This window comes from Microdochium trichocladiopsis (assembly GCF_020744255.1).
Source record: "Microdochium trichocladiopsis strain MPI-CAGE-CH-0230 chromosome Unknown B0I36scaffold_6, whole genome shotgun sequence".
NCBI classification, from domain to species: domain Eukaryota; kingdom Fungi; phylum Ascomycota; class Sordariomycetes; order Xylariales; family Microdochiaceae; genus Microdochium; species Microdochium trichocladiopsis.
The window spans coordinates 1,383,859-1,401,467 of record NW_025763549.1 but is presented as its reverse complement, the minus strand read 5'-3'; the positions used below and the strand labels follow the sequence as shown (position 1 = coordinate 1,401,467).

The following is a 17,609-nucleotide window of genomic DNA, read 5'->3' as shown; positions in this document are numbered from 1 at the left end:
ACATACCAGGCAAGAGCAGCTCAAGAATACTGCCCAAAACAGCTAGTCGGGCCAAAGACACGCATCGATCACGTCGTCACTGTGATGGCTCGCACGCCTTCATTGGTGCGATTGGGGGCTTCTTTGCAGCACGTTTCCACGCCAGACTCTCTGCTTTCCTGATTGGCGATGCGCCGGTTTATCGGCGCGTAGTGGGGGTCAGGCACAGGGAAATGTCCTGAAGGACCGCCTGCGAGTGGACACTGTCCAATCCCTTCAGCCGAGGGAAGCGACAGAGTGGGCCGGCTTGAGGGAAAAACCTGCCACCCGACGACTCTTGGACAATCTGAGACGCAAGGACCACCCACCTCCACAGGCCCTGTCCACAGGCTGGTCAAGTGACCTGGTCTCGACTGAGCAGCTTTGGCCCAGCAGCAACAGAACACCCGTTGCCGAAAGATTGAAACCGGGGCCAGATCTGGGGAAACTCATCGACTCAACCCCGAGATAAGATCAATTTCGATGCTTTCACTGGTCAATTGGCCGGCGCGGGGTGCTCGTGGGATTTGTGGTTCTGGTTTGTACAAAAGGAAATCTCGAATTTTGACATTCCGAGGATCTCTGTGAGAAGAGGTTTCCTGAAGATGGTGTTTGTATTTTACAGGTCCCCCGAAGGTGACTTTTTGGTTGACAAGTCGTCTTCCATCTCTACAAGTCTTGAAATGCTATGCCTTCGCCTCTTTCCTATACATCCTCCGTCTATCACATGAGTCCGAGCCCGTCTATTACTATGCAGGTCTGATCGGACATGCCGACACAAGATCGGGTTCGGGACTATCGCGTCACACCTTCCATCACGGGGTGTGAAGCCCAGCCTCCAAGATGTTGGGAGAAAGCGCTTAGGTCTATGTGGCATCATGGTTAGCGGCTGATTGCGGGTTGAGGGATTTTCGGCCAGGCGATCACATACGAACTTGGCCATGAGGGCAACCATGAGATCGAAAAGACCGATGGCCTCGACGAAAGCGAAACCCAGAATGGCGTAAGAGAAGAGCTGGCCACGGAGAGCGGGGTTGCGGGCAACACCGTTCAGGAGGGCGGCGAAGACGAGACCGATACCGATACCAGCACCAGTAAGACCGATGGCGGCAGCACCCATACCCAAGTTCTTGGAAACCTCAACCATGGCCTGGGCAATCTCGGAGGAGTAGGCACGGCGGGTCTGGAAAGCCTGGCGGGTGGTGGTGCTCAGGATCTTGGAGGCCTGCTGGCGCTTGACGGTCTGGAAGGGAGTGGCTGTGGAAACGGCCAATTGGGTCAGAAAAAGTTTTTTCCACGAGACGATTCGCACCGCCGCCCACTCCGTTGCCATCGTCGTGGATGGACTGGAGTCTGTGGGCGATGCAAGCGATGCGGATGAGGCATTTGCGCGGCTCAAGACATACTGGAGATGGTGCGCTTGGCGGCAGCGGTGGTCATCTGAGCCCGGATGGCAGGGCGGGCGACCTTGGAGCCCATGGAGGCAGCGAGCCTGGAGGCGACAATGCGAGCGGAGGCCATTGTGATGGTTGTGGGTGTGGTGGAGGGGAGTGAGGTGATGGACGTGAAGGCAGGAGCTACGAGCTTGATGGAGGTGAAAAGTTGAACAAAGCTGGGAGAGGAGGAGCTGCAGTGTAGGAGGAGGGAAAAGGGAAGGGAAAGCTTCGGAGCGGAGGAACGTGAGGACTGGAGTTACCCGACACAGGGGCGGCCAGGGCAGAAGGAAGCCAGGTTGGGGCGGGAGCGGGAGCAGCTTGGTCCAAGTCTCTCTGCCACTCGGTTCCTTCTCTCACTCAGTGAGGACAACCAAAAGCGCCGCGAGGGTGCCGGCTGGGTCCAGTGGCCACGACGGGGGAACATTTCGCACGGAGTGGGACCGCCAGAATATCCCAAGGCTGCTCGCGATTTTTTTTTCTGCCTTTTAATGTTGGATTACCTAAATGGGACAAGGCTGGGAGAAATGCCATGGACGAGCGCGGGAACACTGGGTCGGAGGATACCGGAACGCTGCCGGTGTGTGTTATTTGGCCTGCGGCTTTTTCGATTGCAGGCGCTTGGCAGACCATGAATCGCGCACGGGCGTAAAAGTCAGACACTGTGGAATGGCAGACACGACCGACTCGACTTGGCATGGACACCCTCAGCTCGATGTTGGTGGTCAGCGGCGACGCTCGCAGCTGCGGAAGTCGGCCAGAGGCGACTCGTGACTGCAGTGCTGGCAAGTGATTGATCTATGAAAAGGATGGCGGCTCGTCGAATTGTTGAGCCCAACCAGACAACTTGCGCCAGAAACAAAACATTGTTCCTGAAGGGCAATAAGCGTCGATCGGGCAAATGTCTACCTTGGTACGGTCAAATCAACGAAAATTTTGCGACTGGCAGCCAGCCGTCCGTCCGGTCGTCTGCTCTCTGCGCGGTATGTACCCTTGAGAGAGGTACAAGTCTGAGCAGAAGCGCACCAACATCTATTACCGCCCAGGTGGCACGCGGTTGGCGTCCATTTATTTTTTTTAAGCTCTGGGGGGAATTACCGTGGCTTCGGGCGAGCGCATGGCTTGTTTTGGCCTTGCCGGGTCCACTTCTCCGTCGTCTCCTGTCCTCGAGTTTTCTGTCATTTCCCTGCATCTGCAGGATAGGTGTCGCCATTATGTCATCATCCCGCCTTGAACTTGCAGGGCACCAGACTGAGCTGGAGGTGTGTGTCCGTCCTTTCTTGACGGGACGGGTTTCCTCCCCCGAACGAACTGTGGAGAACTACTGTGCTGTACGGCAGCGGCGCTTCTGTAGGTACATGACTCTTCTAGACTAGAGTATCTTAGTTGACTTTGTCCAGTCTTTTCCTTGTCTCGGTTCAGTGCCCTTTTGCGTGCATTCTAACTGTGGGGGGGATTGGTACAGGAGGCAAAAAGTGGTGCCATGTGAAGCTGCATCGTGGGACGCAGGACACGGCGTGGCTGCTCAAACCCTGTTCTCATCAGGTCTGGGTTCTTCTGGGTTAGTTCCGGTTAGATAAAAGGCTTGGTGAGAATGGTTGCTGCTGCTGCTTAACTTTTTTTTTCTTTCAAGAAACGTGGAAGTGATGCAATATCTCCATCATTAAAATGCAAATGTGTGTCTCTCTCCTACGCGGGGGCGGCCGGATTGGGCAAAAACTTGGCTACGGGTTTTTGGACTTTTGGAGAGACTTGGCTTCAGGACGAGGGTGTGAACAGGAAGGAAATTTTCCTTTCTAGGATGGCATCGGGACGAGGTGAGTTGTGCGTGTGTGTGTGTGTGTGTGTGTGTGCCGTTGGGGGTTGTTGTTGATACCATATATTTGTCAGTGACGGTAAGTTGTGCGCATGGGTGATTTCATGGTCCTGCTGAGAGGAAGTGATCATCTGGCATGTACCACAACCACACTGGCTCAGCGGCCTCGTTTTATCTCGGAAGCCTCGACCAGACCGCAATTAGGCAAGCCGATTGCGGGAAAAGACATGTTTAATGATTGAGGGGCTCTTCTTGCCTACCTGAGCGGAATGACCTCAGCTGGAAAAGAAGGAAGCGGGTTACGGCTTGCGAGTAACAGATAATTGCAAACCGTTTATTAATACCAACCTAGTGTAATGGAGTTACAAAATGCATGTGCAGGGCTATCGAGGAAATGAAATGCGGGTGTTTCTATTTCTACCATTGACTCGTCTAGGTAGGGATATAGTTAGTTAGCGCAATTGATATTAGCTTTTTTCACGGTTGAATATTTCTGACGGGTTTGGCCAAGCGGTCCCGGATTTCCAAGCGAAAAAATCGCGGCCCAGATTGTATTTCATGTGAGAGTGCTAATATCGTTTCATTAATGACTTAGCGGTGCTAGGCTGAACTGTAACATCTTTTACACGGTCTATGGGATGCGAGATCTACAGGGACGGATAATTGGGATCACGTTTGCAAATTGCTCTGCTGCACTTACAATTTGCTCACTTAGTTGGGACACTTCTCGAGTAATTAGAGGTGAGGTTCTGGCATGAGATGTGACCAGAGAAAAGAAGGACAATTTCCATGCTGAATTGCAAAGCATCAATTACAACTCCTCAACACGCACAGTAATGGACCCAACCGGTGCCGCAGGTCATCACTTCCTTCGACTTTCAGATTTGTAGAATGTGCATTGGGTTCTTCACCATTTTCTGTAACATGCCCACCAAGAACCACTGATCCTGCTAACTACTTTGCCTCCATCTTCTTGATCCGGTCAAAAACCTGCAAGAAGCCCTCCGCATCCTGGGCGCCCCCGACCTCGAACTGGTCCTGGATCGTGAAGTGCGGCACGCCGTGGATGTCCCTGGCCTGCGCCTTGCCGACCTCGGCATCGACCTCTTCCCCGCCCTTGCCGCTCTCGAGCCACTCCCTGACCTCGGCCTGCTCCAGCCCAGCCCGCTCCGCCGCGGCGACCAGGTCCTCCCACGACGTGATGTCGCCGTTGTTCTCAAAGTACGTCTTGAACAGCTCCAGCACGACCCTGTTCTCCACCTCGAGGCCCTTCGTCTTGCCGAGCTGGATGACCCGGTGCGAGTCGCGCGTGTTGCCGACGCGCGAGTCGAACGAGAAGTCGATGCCCACGTCGCGCCCGATGGTCGACAGCCTCTCGTGCAGCCGGGGCACCGCCGCGGCGCCAAACTTCTGCGCCATGCGCTCGTTCAGCGGGACGCCCTTCTTCGGCGAGGTGGGGTCCAGCTGGAAGGCCGACCAGGAGATGGTGAAGGTGTCGTCCTTGCCGGTCGGGTATACCTTGCGGTACAGCTCGATGGCTTGGTCCAGGCGCTTCTTGCCGACGTAGCACTTCACGAAAAGGAGTCAGTATCAGCATCGTGTCCGTTCAAGTGGGGAAGCTGACGCTGGCATAATAAGAAGAATGACTTACCCAGGGGCACACGGTATCCGAGACGATGTTGATCTTGAAGTTCGTCATGGCTGCGGGTATGTTCTGACGAGCAGCTTGTAATTGTAATGGCTAGAGAGAAGATTGTCCGATAACCCGAGTCGAGTCCACGAAGCGACGAATCCAGGATAGTAGACAAGAAAGGATGGAGACATGCACAGCTATTTGAGGTTGCCACACGCGTCGTCGTCGTCGTCGTCGTCGTTGGCGCCGTTGTCCGGGTTTGCGTGGGAGTGCCTGCCCCGGCTTATAAATCACTACGGGGATGCCTCGGCCGCCGGTGGGGGAGAGGGGCCGGCACCCCCGAGACCAGCACGGCCCAGAGCTCCGGGTCGGTTGCGTTGCCACCAAGCAAGTGCCGGATCTGACAAGTCGTTGCACCTCATAGGGCCTGTTCTCGCCAGGAGGCATTCTTGATGAGAGCTGTTCTGTCCAGCCCGGAAAAGAAGAAGGGGTATCATTTCGTGCTCAATAATCATCTCTAGACTTCCTCATTTGCCCGCGTCAGCTCCAGTGAGAGCGTCACATGTGCAAGAGTCCACCCAGGTCTTTCTCCATGGCCCGCAGCCTCTCCTGTAGCTCGCGCTTCTTCTTGTCCAGCTCCCTGACCTCTTCCTCTTCCCGCCGCAGATCCTCCTCGGTCAAGATCTCGCCTTCCACTTCTGAAGCCGCCGCAATATCCTCGTCCTCGTCGTCGAGCCAGTGGTCCTTGTTCAGCCGTGCAAGCTCTTCCGCCTGTTCAGCAACCTTGTTCTCGTAGTAGGCCAACGTGCTGCGGATGTTTGCATGCTTGGACCGCTGCGAGGGTATCCTCTCGAGTGCCCCAGGCAGTGGATACACACCGCACAGCTTCTCGGCACCGCGCAACAGCACCTCGACGTCGACATCGCCCTTCTCGCCACCCGGTCGCCGCTCGCTCCGCCGGATCTGGTCATGCAGCGCACCGCCAAGGACCGCGGTGACGGCAGTGTGGCGTCGTGGCGCAGGACCACCGGCCAACCTCCCGGAGGCGGTCCCGGACGTCGTCACCTCGCCCGACGCAACATTGAAGACAGTCTGCCTGCGCGAAGACTTGGGCTGCTCTGCGGGGTCTGGTATTAGTGCGGTGACGGGTGGAGGCGGTGGTGGTACAGAGAACAGGGCTCTCTCGTGGGCTTCTGTGTCTCGAATCAGGGACGTGATGTCGTGGTTCGAGAGGAGGGCATTGGTGAATATCTTGGGCTGCGGAAAGCTGCCATGAAAGAGGATCTGGTCAGTATAGGCATCAGGAACGTCCTTACGCACGTGGAACGTCTTACGGGAGGCTGTCGATGCCCTGGCAGGAGATGGCAATCTGCTCAAAGTGAGCAGACAGAAGATGTGACATGGCGAGGTTGGCCAGCAGGGGGGGCACGTGCTCGCAATGACTGTGTCAGCTGAAGTCTCGCCGCCCACGTGACAGGATTGTCCAGTGCCACGACCTTTGAAATTCGTTGTCAAGAATGTTCTCTCTCGCCACTGCTGGTGTGGTTGTTTGGCGCATGGTGCGGAGCTCTGATGAATGCTGGGCGCGTCCGTGTCCGTGTTGGTGGGGGTGGTGCACACTAAGTCGACTTGGGAACTGATGTCAACAGCTCAGCATCGGTTCTCCACCACCAAGTGCTGTCCCATGTACAATCGTGAAATCCACATGTGCAAGCCAGGCACCGTGAATCGTCCACCAGTCCCGGCTTGGCAGGTCCAGACAGACCGAGACTACAGACCTTGAAGCACCCACTTGGGCACACGTCACGCACGCACATCATCACGTTGCCTCACCGCCGCCGTGCACTTGCGCAGGTACTGCTCCCCGGCCCTCTCCCCGTGTCGTTCCCGCTCGCCAGGACAGACATTTCTCGCTAGCGGACCGCTCCGTCGCTGTGTTCTTCAGCCAACGAGAGGTCATGGCAACCCGACGATTGGGCCTGGCCATGACAGTCGTGCCTCTTTGCCCGCACAAGGCTGCCGAACCCATCCGGTCTCCTTTGGGCAGCTCGAAACAATCGTCTACTTCGAACCCACGGGGTTTATGCATGGTATCCGTGCCAGCTCATCGTCCCGACTAGGCCGCCAGAGCTTCATGCGTGCCGAGACCGTGCGAGTCTGGACCCGTATATGGTCCGTGGCTGGAAGAATGTGGCACACCAAGACTCCCGAAGCTGTGCCATTCAGCTGGACTGATGCACCGAGTGATTCGTTCCGTGGTCGCTTCTGGCCTTGCCTGCTATGCTGGACTGCCGCACACGACTCAAAGCATCGACTTATGCAAGTTGGGCCTTGGGCCCTGGCTGACTGGGTGCGGGTTGCCTGACCGCTCCGTGCCTTCCCTCCTCGCTCTCAAAGTTCAGCCGACGAGTTTGTCCCTCGAAAGACAATGCGACGCTAGTCCTGGCCATCCCTATTGTTGCATCGTATATATGGTCAGCTCCAACTACTGTTGCGAGCCTTGGAACCGCAACAGCGAGCACCTCGTCCACTGTCTAGCCTCACCTCTCGTCCTCCTGGCTTCCTGACAGCCCAATCCACAGCCTTCCCAAGGCTCATCGACTGCGGAAAAGACTATTTGGCCGTGTTGCTGCCCAAAACCCGCATTTCGCCGACAACGCCTGGCCCTCACCTGCACACCCTCTCTGCTGCCCATGCAGGTGGCCCCTCCTGGCGGTTCTCGTCCACGAAACACACCTTTCGGCGCTCAGCCTTGACAGTCTTTCCTCTCGAGCAACCCCTCCATCGCAGGCCAGCGGGCTGACACATTGCCGGGACATACTGTACTGTTGCCACCCCTGCCGCCTCTCACGCATATGAGTTTTGGTGTTCCCGTCCAGCACACCCCCGCTTTGAACCCCCAATCCGGCCGATCATCACCCCCAGCCACTTCTCTGAGCTTCTTTTCTTATTTTTGTAATCCTTGCCACGGATTCCAGTCAAAATTTCCTCATTCACCTTTAGCCACGGCTCTCTTTGGGCCAGCGCAAGAGAGGTGACATTGGTCGGGTTACTTCCGGGACGACGACGCAGCGCCGAGGAGGGGAACGACCCAAGGACCCAGTCGACCCCCCCCAATACTAAAGTCGGATATATTTTCAGCACCCTCCCACGCCAGCGGCACCGGTTGATGGCTTTGCCATTGTTCTTCACTTTCGCCATTTGACCATTGGTGGCATCGGCTCTCGCCCAATTACTACCCGAACACTCGACAAGTGTGCCTGCGGTCGCACTCACACACCTTGCGATCTTGTCCGTCACGAATCGTCGCTGCGAGGAGCCACCTCACCTCCCACAGACCCCGCCAGCCTGAACTCGTCATAGTCGTGTAAAGGGCTGGTGTGCTGCGTCCGACCCTGCCTCCGCCTATCCCTCGAAGATCATGCTCAAGCGCCAAATCACGACTTCTTCTCCTTGTCGGAGACTTGTCCTTGCTTGGCTTTTGAGGCCCTAAAACGTGCAGCCCTTCCTACCACCACATTGAATTCGACACCTCGAAGTGCGGCCCCGCGATCTTGACCCCACATCCAGCGGCTGTCGATAAGAGCTTCTTCCGTCGCCGTCCTCCCGCCGAGAGCATTGCTCGTTATGCCTAAGACTAGGGCACAAAGGAGGCGTAGCGCTGCCCGGCGTTTTACGGAACCCACCTCACCGTCGCCGCCTCAGACTCCTACTACGGCATCCCCGACTACTGGCCGGAAGGCTCCACCTCACGCCCGCATGGCCTCAAAATCGTCGCCCACCACTTCAAAACACGGAAACCCCCCAAAGAACCTACGACCACTCGGCGGCACTAAATTCAGCTATTCCCGTAATCTGCGGCCCGAGGATCTTTCTCCGGCCTCTTCTGACGACGATGAAGATGCGGACGAGAAGAATAATGCCCTTCTTGACGCCGGCAGTGACGACTCGGAGGATGCCGAGGACGAGGACGAGGACGAGTCTGAGTCTGACGACGATTCTGAAAGTTCGGACAAAGACGATGACGACGAGGCTGACGATGAAGAGCAGGAGCTTGGCAATCCCGCCAGTCCGCCAGCTCCACCTCCATCACATCGTGTCCCACCACCATATATGGACTACACACGCATCGCTACCACAATCACTATAGTGACGGATCACTTGATCATTGAGGATCTGGGCGATTACGAGCTTGGGAGCGAAGATGGGGAAGTTCTTCTGCCCTATGAGTTTGAATATCCCGACTCTGAGCCGAGTCGTTCGCGCTCGCGAGGTCCTCGAGAGTTGGACCCAGCCTTCCAGCGCAACTTTGCGGACCTCAATCCATTCGACGACACAGACGATGACTTGGACGACAACGACGAGTTCGAGCGGCATAGACAGAGACAGCGTCAAGAACGGCGCATACGGCGGATGAAGTCTGGCAGCATAAGTAAACGTACCGTCAGTGAGCGAGGCAGTGACTCGGACAGGGAAGACGTCCTCCCATATTACGAGCCGACTGATAGTGGGCCTGTATTTCGCCGGACTCGTCGCAAGACAGATCGCCACAGCATGCAGTTTTCTGGTCAATTCCCTGAAAGGATTGAAGAGCTCAAGGAGCCTAACAGCGACGACGAGATCATCTTCGAAGATGCCGAGCTCTTTGCCAGAGAGCTCCCGTTCTGGACCTTCATGGATGTTGACTCGGAATGAGCACGCAATGTCTGCTTGGCTGCATCAGAGACCGCCGCCCTCCAGCCATTTCCACCAAGTCGAGATAGTCGCACCACCTTGTCGCGACTTATTGTCGCTATCAGCCAGACCCCCTAAGAACCACGGAACATTCGCGGCTGCCAGCGGCTTTATGCCTTCTGCTTTTGGCAAGGGGCATGATGCTGTTGAGCTATGCGACTTACCACGGGCACATCCTGCTGAGCAGCACAAACATCCAAACACCGAGTTCGCAAGCGGCCAATTGGGCGTACACTATCTGAAATGTCAATGAAAGACTTCAGCAACTTATTTCTCATGATACCATTTTCACATTCTATAGACACCGCGTCGGATCAGGGCTGGGCCAAGAAAAGCAGATCACGACTGCATGACGACCACGACCACGACTGAACAACTGATGATAATGATGAAATGTTGCTTAGCTATATAGAAAGCGGCTCACTTGCACGAGTGTATGCCTGCGCCTTTGTCTTGAAATGACACCAATTTTCGAAGCTGGATCAAATATTTTTGTGGATGAAAAAATCCAACGTGTGACTGAGTGCGCGCGGTCTTGACAGTATCGAGCAGGTTTGGGATGAAGTATTGCTCTTCGAGGAGACGCACCTGGGGGATGCACCATCCTGGGTGGTCAGGTTGTGATTAAAGTGGAGCGTCTCGTGTATAAAAGATGGCTCTGGCTCTCACCTGTGCATGTCGCAGGCAGGACGGCTGCGCACCAGCCACACGAGATTCAAGCCACCATCGGCTCTACTGTAGCCTGTCGCTTGGAACGGGAACATCTGCCTGGCTTGGATGCCTGATGCCCTCTGCGCGACCGCGACTACCATCTGTGAGCTGCAGCCACCTATCAAATAATCCTGCTGTGCTTTGAGCAGCCATCGCAAGCAGTGCGGCCACGGTCCCATCGCACCTGGCACGTTGTAGCAGCGCTGTGCAGACGAACCGGAGTCCGCGTCGACGCGACTGCACCATCGGACTCCCGCCGTCCTACCAACCACTTACATCCTGGCCGACAGTCGCTCCCGACGCGGCCCTCGAACCCACGACGAGCGTCGACACCGCTGTACCATATTGCGCGAGGAACAGCCTCAGAAAAATCAGTCATAACCATAACCCGACACAATGAATCCTCAGGGCCAGGCGCAGGCCGCGCCAGTGCGTCTCCTGCGACCGGAGAATCTGGCGGCGCTGCCCGTTCTCACCGCGGCCGAGAAGCAGAAGTACGAGGATGGCCTGCGCAAGCTGTGGCAGAGCATGAAGGACAACCCCCCGGACAGCCAAGCGCATATTCAGGCCAAGAATAAGGTCGACCAGTTTTCGCGCATGGTCTTCCAGAAGATTCAGACGCTCCAGGTGCGCCAACAGCAAGCGGCGGCAGCGGCAGCACAAGGCGGCGGCGGCGGCGTACCAGGGCAGGTGCCTCAACCTGGGCAACCTGGCGGTCAGCAGCAGCTTCAGCAGCAGCAGCAACAACAGCAGATGGGCCAGGGCATGCCCAACGCTGGCCAGCTCAACGCGCTCACGGCGCAACAGAGGGCTTTGTTGCAACAGCAGCAACAGGCGCAGCAGCAGCAAGCGGCGGCGGCGAGAGCTGCTCAAAGCGCCGGTGTTGCAGGCAATGCGGCTGCAGCGGGCGCGCAGAACGCTGCCGGCGCAGCTGGCGCAGCCAGAGGCCAAGGCGGACTACCTCAGAACATCCTCGACCACACAAACTCGCTGCCCTGGAATGCGCTGCCGGTGCCGCCACAAGCACAGCAGCCATTGGAGATAAGAAACAACTGGCTGCGGAACACTAAGCACAAGTACGCCCAAAGCCTGTGGAACATGGAGAACCTGAAGGCGAGGATCGTGGGGGCGGACAGCCTCATCAAGGAGAAACAGAACTCTCTGCCGCCGGAGGAGCTCAAGAAGTTGACGGACCAGAAGGACATGGCGCAGAAGCAGTACATGGAGTGCCAGAAACTCGTCAACCACATCCGGCAGCAGTTGTCCGCGGCCACGAACCAGAACCAGCAGGCGCGACCGCAGCAGCCAATGCAGGGACAGAACACGGGGGCGAGCCAGTCGATACAAGCTGCCAGTGCGTCCGTCAATGCGGCCATGAACGCTGCAAAGAACCAGCAACTCGCCGCGGGACAGCCCGCGATGGCCGCTGGACAGCAACAGCCGCAGCAGACACCACAGCAGCCAGGCACGCCGGCCGCAGCAGCAGCCGCAGGACTCGCCCAGCAGCAACAACAGCAGCAGCAGCAACAGCAACAACAGCAGCAACAGGCTGCCTCTGCCCCCCACGTGGCCGTTAAGCAAGAGCCAGGCGTCCAGCAGCAGCCGCCACCACCGCCACCAGTCAACACAGCTGTGGCTGCCGCATCTGCGAACATTGCCTCTGCTGGCACGCCGACGCCAGGAGGTGCGAACATGAATCGCGTACAGACACCACAGACGACGACTCCTGCCACTGCAGGGCCAGTCCGGCCACTCTCCCACGCCGCGGCAGTCAACAGGGCCAACTCGTCCACCAACGTCACCGGCCAGCCCACAAATGGCACGAACGGCACGACAACGCCCGGATCTGCAGGCGCTATGAGCGGAGTGCAGCAGACTGGCCATCCACACGCTCACCCGCAACCCAACGCGGCGAACATGAATCCCAAGATGCCCATTTCGAAGAATCTACCGGAGAAAGCGACTGCTGTGCCGACGCCTGTCAACGTAGGCGGCGGGGTGATGAACGGGCGGCCGACCTATAGCGCGGGCAGTGGAGTTGGAGGAGGTGTCATGAACCAGCCAGTGATTGCCAAGAACGCCGCGGGCTACAACTTTGATGCCGATGGAGACCACGTGCTATCCAAGAAGAAGCTTGACGAGCTCGTGCGCCAGGTCGTTGGAGGAGGGACGTCTGCTGATACAGCCTACCTGACCCCCGACGTTGAAGAGGTATGTCCACTATGTTTCCAGCTTGCCCATTGTCGATCTTGCCCATTGTCACCCGCCTTTCACGCCTCGCTAATCTGTGATCACTACCATTCTAGTCCGTTCTCCACGTGGCCGACGCCTTCGTCGACAATGTCATCAACGAGGCATGCCAGATGGCCAAGCAGCGTGGCAGCAAGGTGCTCGAGATTCGCGATCTGCAGCTCGTTATTGAGCGCGTGTACAACCTGCGTATTCCCGGCTACACGTCGGATGAGCTGCGCACCGTGCGCAAGGCACAGCCAAGCGCAAACTACTACTCAAAGCTGAGTGCCGTCCAGGCCGCCAAGATCATGCCCACAGGTCGGGACGAGGCTTAGAGCGGCTCGTCGCCTTCCTTAAAGAGAGCTCGTCGACAACCGCAGCAGAAGGGTCGCGGCGGTGCTAGAGGTACAGCAAAGAGAGCAGGCGTCGCTGATGAGGCAGGGAAGAGGAAGCGACTGCGAAGGGAGTGAGGTCGTGGAGAGTGGTTCTTAGGAGGGTCGCATCATCCTACGCATTGCATTATCACATGGGTGGAAATCAAGGTTTGGCGTTCCGAGAGTTGCCGGGTTTCGTTTCGGGTTTGGGGGGGTTTTCGGTCTTACGATACCAATGATATTGCTATTCATCAATCATTGTGCGTTTTGTTGCATGAGAATTCCGGGCACGACACCGTCTCTAGGTCGGTGCTCACGGTGGAAGCTGCGGAGAATGTGACTTGACCTTGCCGCGACGATATTGCAGAGGGTACCAATCCGAGCTCGACTTGATACCTCTCCCAGTCCTGCTGTGTTGTATGCCTTCAGTGTATAGTAAATAATTATTATGTGCTCCTTGACAGCCAACATGACTTGCATGTGTTTTGATGAAATCGAGTGTCCTCTGAAAGCGCCGCATGTCAGTCCTGATTGGTGTCGTGGCGTATTGAAGCACGAGCAAAACATTGCCCACATTCGAGAACATAGTTAAGAGAATGCATTGCTAGGCATCAACTTTGAGTGAAAAGAAGCCATTTACGTTTAAACAGCATGAAGCTGCAAGTATTATCGAGTCTGTAAGACGCATCGCCATGGATCGCCTTGTATAAGCTGGGGGGTTGCGGCTAGCTTGAAGCTTTGACGCATTTTGCTTGGCGTCACAGAGGGCAAGGCAGAGCAGGCACCAATTCGCAAACGTCACTCAGCAGCACGCTCTGGCTTGTGCCCCACCTGCCACACCTGGGGCTCTCGCCCTTGCAGCATTTGAGCAGCGTCTACGAGCGTTGATCCCGGGTTGTCCAGGTGATCCGTCTTGGGGATTCAATATCAGGTAGTGTTCGGGAGCCTGGTATATTTAGACTTCATGATTTTCTGATGCAGGAGCTTGTCAAGTCTTCGGGAAAGGGTGATGCGAGTGAGTGATGGTCGAGGCCAGAGCTAGAGAGCACAGTAGTATCGCATCTTTGTACTGTACGTCGTCGGCCTCATGGCAGCCTTACAAGCTTTGGATGTGTCTCACCTGGCACAGTGCGCGCCGGCTCGCCCCGCCGTTGCCGTAATTGGGTGCTCATCCCACTGATGGATGGTCGTGCTCTCCCTCCCCATGGCTGCGGCTGCCCTCTGCTCAGGCCCATGCCCGCCACGCAGCCAGACCCGAGCTGCTCAGTGCTTTTGCATCATTTCGGAACCCGTGACAAACCACCACAGCACACACAACTGGGTCAGCTCCATCGCTTGGCTCGAACCAGCACGACTCTCTCTGCCTCTCCTTCCCACCAACGTCTCTTCGCCAACACGCCACCCACCTAGGGCGCCTTTCTCTCCGCGTCGAGCCCTCCTCCCACACGCCCGCCAGAGCTCCTAGCACTCTCCGCCGCCCGCCATCTGTGCACGCCACCACCTTCCTCAAGCCCAACCTCGAGGTCCACGACTACCAGCATCCTCGACATTGAAGCTACGTCGAAGCCGAGAGACTGCAGGTAAAGCACGGCACGAGCTACTTGGTTGACTCGAGCCCCGTTCTCACCATCACCACAGTCTGCTCTGCGCTACCTACCCGATAGCGGCCCGCCCATCGTCATCAGCAGCTTGAGGCTCGCCATCTCGACCAGGCGGCGACATCCTCTACCAGTGCGCAGCCAAGGTGTTGTCGAAGGCACATTACAGCTGGTAAAACCGGAACCTACAAAACTTAGACCCGCTTCATAGCACCAGTCTCGCCATGCCGGGCAAGACACCCCAGCGCAACGGCAAGCCGCCGACCGACCGCGTCACCAGGAGCAGCAAGGACGTCGAGATGACGGATGACAAGACCGCGCCCAAGGGCAAGGCTGGGAAGAAGGGCGCCAAGGAGGGCGACGATATGACTGTCGTCGTCCCTCCTCCCAAGAACGCCCGTCAAGGATCCCAGCCTGCTGGTGATGCCGAAGGTGACGTCGTCATGGATGTGGACGAAGAGAGCACCGAGATCAAGGTCGACCCTGTCACCCAGGCTATATCAGGTATGACTGTTCATTCTCATTGCCGGTGGTGAAGCTATGGATAGCGAGCGAAGCTGGCGGCGCGATACAATGTTCGCATACTGACATCACCAACTCGCCCATATAGATATCAAGAGCAATTTCGCGCTGCTAGACCGTGCCGTTACCCTCTTCGACGCCAGATTCACCCTGCGGGCACTGAGGTCGATCTCGTCGCTCCGGAAGCGCCTCACACCCGAGATCCTTGCCCAGGCCATTTCCGAGACATTCCCCGCCACAGGCAACTCTACCACAGTCGCCAAGCAGCTTCTCGCAGGTATCAACAAGCAGGATACTCCTTTGGGCCGCCAGCCCGCTGGCGAGACGGAGGCCGAAGGCGAATCAAAGACCTCGGCGAAGAATGGCAAGAAGGAGACCAAGGATGTGATTCCCGAAATCGACATCTTCTTGGGCGTGCTCGTGCAGGTTTTCCTGTACGACTCAAAGAAGTTCCAGCAGGGGTTTGAGTTCTCGAAATACCTTACTGAGCGCATCCACTCGCTGAACCGCAGAACCCTGGACTCGCTGTCCGCCAAGGTCTACTTCTACTACCAGCTCTGCGCCGAGAGCCTTGCACCGTTGCCTCCTTCCCCCCAGTCGCCTATTGTCTCGATCCGGCCGGCGCTGCTCGCCGCACTCAGGACAGCTGTTTTGCGCAAGGACATCGACACTCAGGCTTCTGTCATTGTGCTGCTGCTGCGCAACTACCTCCTCACCTCGCACATCTCGCAAGCCGACCTCCTCGTCTCGCATACACAGTTCCCCGAGAATGCCGCCAACAACCAAGTGGCGCGGTTTCTGTACTACCTTGGCCGGATCCGGGCAATCCAGCTCCGTTACACCGAGGCGCAAGAGCACCTCACTGCGGCGACGCGTAAGGCGCCCGCCAGCAACTGCGCTCTCGGCTTTGCTCACTCGGCAACCAAGCTGCTTCTGATTGTGGAGCTGTTGATGGGTGATATTCCGGAGAGAGCCCAGTTCCGTGTACCTAACATGGAGCAGGCGCTGCACCCTTACTTCTTACTCGTCCAAGCCGTCCGTGTGGGCAATCTTGAAGAGTTCGAAACGACCATTTCCGAGCACGCGGACACATTCCGCCGCGACAACACTTACTCATTGATTCTGCGCCTGCGCCAAAACGTGATCAAGACTGGTATCCGCATGATGAGCTTGAGCTACAGCAGAATCTCCTTAAGAGACATCTGTATCAGGCTGCACCTAGGCAGCGAGGAGAGCGCCGAGTACATTGTTGCCAAGGCCATTCGGGATGGGGTGATTGAGGCGACTCTAGACCGTGAGCATGGCTTCATGAAGAGCAAGGAAGTAGGTGATGTGTACGCCACACGCGAGCCTGGCGAGGCTTTCCACGACCGTATCAGGGCTTGTCTCGCCCTCCACGACGAGAGTGTAAAGGTATGTTGACCGAGCCGAGTAAACAATGGCGGATTGCGGCTAACTGATTGTTACCAGGCTATGCGCTTCCCAATGAACCAGCACCGTCTAGAGCTGAAGAACGCACAGGAGGCTCGGGAGCGTGAGCGGGAAATGGCCAAGGAAATACAGGAAGGCGACCTGGACGAAGACGACCTTGGAGGCGACTTTGACGGTATCTAAGCTACCAAAATCCGGTGTCCGGATTGACGTGCATGTTCGACTGTCCCTGAGGCCGTCCAGGTCTTCATGGTCCCCCCAAGTGCTCATGCTGTATCCTTTATGCAAGCATGCGCGTAATGATGCCGAGGTTCTATTCGGTATGTACCTGGCCGCCTGTCATTCTGGACTCTTTGTACAATCTAGCCTAGATACACGACTCGCAAAAGACATGATGCTCTATGAATCCGAAGTCCATGCATGCTTGGGGGCTGGGCAGCCGCAGCTCGAATGTAAAGTAAGACACCTTCTCTAGATGAAGCCATTTCTTCTGTGACTCACACGGACCTCTATGTGCACTGGTGAGGATGCGACGCTCCGAACTCCTGATCTGGCCGGGCAATGGCTTCGCCTGATTTATGCTATGCTGGAGCCGCAAGTATCGGGGGCCTTGATCTATAGCTACGCGAGCTGTGAAATGGTCTTGAAATGCCTCTTTATGAGGTTCCCAAAAGCGTAAGTTGTGATCGACGACCGCTGGTTGAAATGCTTGGTGAGGAAGATACACACTAACGTTCCAATATTGTGTAATCCTGCAACGGCTGTACCCACTACGCGGACTGGCAAGGCTGAGGCACAGCGGTGATCAGCACGGTACCATGTTAGTGCCTCCATGGATGTTTGTAGCTCTCCATGCTCTCCAGGTCCCGGTACTGAACCCCTAGATTGAAAACAGACCACTTGGAAATAAGATTATCCGCTTGGGAGAACATCAGCGATGAATTTCTGCATGCCTGTCAGATTATCCATACATTCGGCAAGCTTGCATAAACCAAGTACGTACTTCATCTTCCAGGGCGGTCGTTAATCAGTGCTTTGGTGTGTTGCGGTTGACGGACCCCTCCCCACAGCCACGCTGACCTGGAGACCCAGGATTAGGAGTGGAGT

The 17,609-nt window shown here is 56.7% G+C and overlaps 7 protein-coding genes across 7 annotated transcripts; 4 read left to right on the top strand and 3 right to left on the bottom strand.

Moving 5' to 3' along the window:
- Nucleotides 1-549: 549 nt before the first annotated feature.
- Nucleotides 550-1,624, bottom strand: B0I36DRAFT_129704 (ATP synthase protein). Its single transcript, XM_046148185.1, has 3 exons — nt 1,425-1,624; nt 950-1,275; nt 550-884 (listed from the first exon to the last, which is right to left on the bottom strand). Exons 1-3 carry the CDS (start codon nt 1,537-1,539, stop codon nt 879-881), a joined length of 447 nt encoding a protein of 148 aa, XP_046011520.1. The 5' UTR covers nt 1,540-1,624; the 3' UTR covers nt 550-878.
- Nucleotides 1,625-1,954: 330 nt separating this feature from the next.
- On the top strand, nt 1,955-2,971 carry B0I36DRAFT_129725 (uncharacterized protein). The gene has a single exon (XM_046148186.1). It carries the CDS (start codon nt 2,252-2,254, stop codon nt 2,825-2,827), a length of 576 nt encoding a protein of 191 aa, XP_046011519.1. The 5' UTR covers nt 1,955-2,251; the 3' UTR covers nt 2,828-2,971.
- A 1,286-nt stretch (nt 2,972-4,257) lies between these two features.
- Nucleotides 4,258-4,966, bottom strand: B0I36DRAFT_231960 (DSBA-like thioredoxin domain-containing protein; the record flags this gene model as incomplete). Its single annotated transcript, XM_046149144.1, has 2 exons — nt 4,258-4,836; nt 4,919-4,966. Coding segments are annotated over 2 exons (627 nt in total), but the record flags the coding sequence as incomplete, so codon positions are not given.
- A 347-nt stretch (nt 4,967-5,313) lies between these two features.
- B0I36DRAFT_325306 (DASH complex subunit Spc34) lies at nt 5,314-6,537 on the bottom strand. The gene is made up of 2 exons (XM_046154220.1): nt 6,235-6,537; nt 5,314-6,167 (listed from the first exon to the last, which is right to left on the bottom strand). The coding sequence occupies exons 1-2, from the start codon at nt 6,300-6,302 to the stop codon at nt 5,459-5,461; spliced, it is 777 nt and encodes a 258-aa protein (XP_046011517.1). The 5' UTR covers nt 6,303-6,537; the 3' UTR covers nt 5,314-5,458.
- A 534-nt stretch (nt 6,538-7,071) lies between these two features.
- B0I36DRAFT_129672 (uncharacterized protein) lies at nt 7,072-7,607 on the top strand. Its single transcript, XM_046148183.1, has one exon. It carries the CDS (start codon nt 7,135-7,137, stop codon nt 7,465-7,467), a length of 333 nt encoding a protein of 110 aa, XP_046011516.1. The 5' UTR covers nt 7,072-7,134; the 3' UTR covers nt 7,468-7,607.
- A 1,052-nt stretch (nt 7,608-8,659) lies between these two features.
- On the top strand, nt 8,660-9,595 carry B0I36DRAFT_363799 (uncharacterized protein; the record flags this gene model as incomplete). The annotated part of the gene is made up of 1 exon (XM_046158877.1): nt 8,660-9,595. One exon carries the CDS (start codon nt 8,660-8,662, stop codon nt 9,593-9,595), a length of 936 nt encoding a protein of 311 aa, XP_046011515.1.
- A 5,178-nt stretch (nt 9,596-14,773) lies between these two features.
- On the top strand, nt 14,774-16,685 carry B0I36DRAFT_244851 (putative proteasome regulatory particle subunit; the record flags this gene model as incomplete). The annotated part of the gene is made up of 3 exons (XM_046150097.1): nt 14,774-15,053; nt 15,160-16,484; nt 16,542-16,685. The coding sequence occupies 3 exons, from the start codon at nt 14,774-14,776 to the stop codon at nt 16,683-16,685; spliced, it is 1,749 nt and encodes a 582-aa protein (XP_046011514.1).
- Between the last annotated feature and the right edge of the window lie 924 nt (nt 16,686-17,609).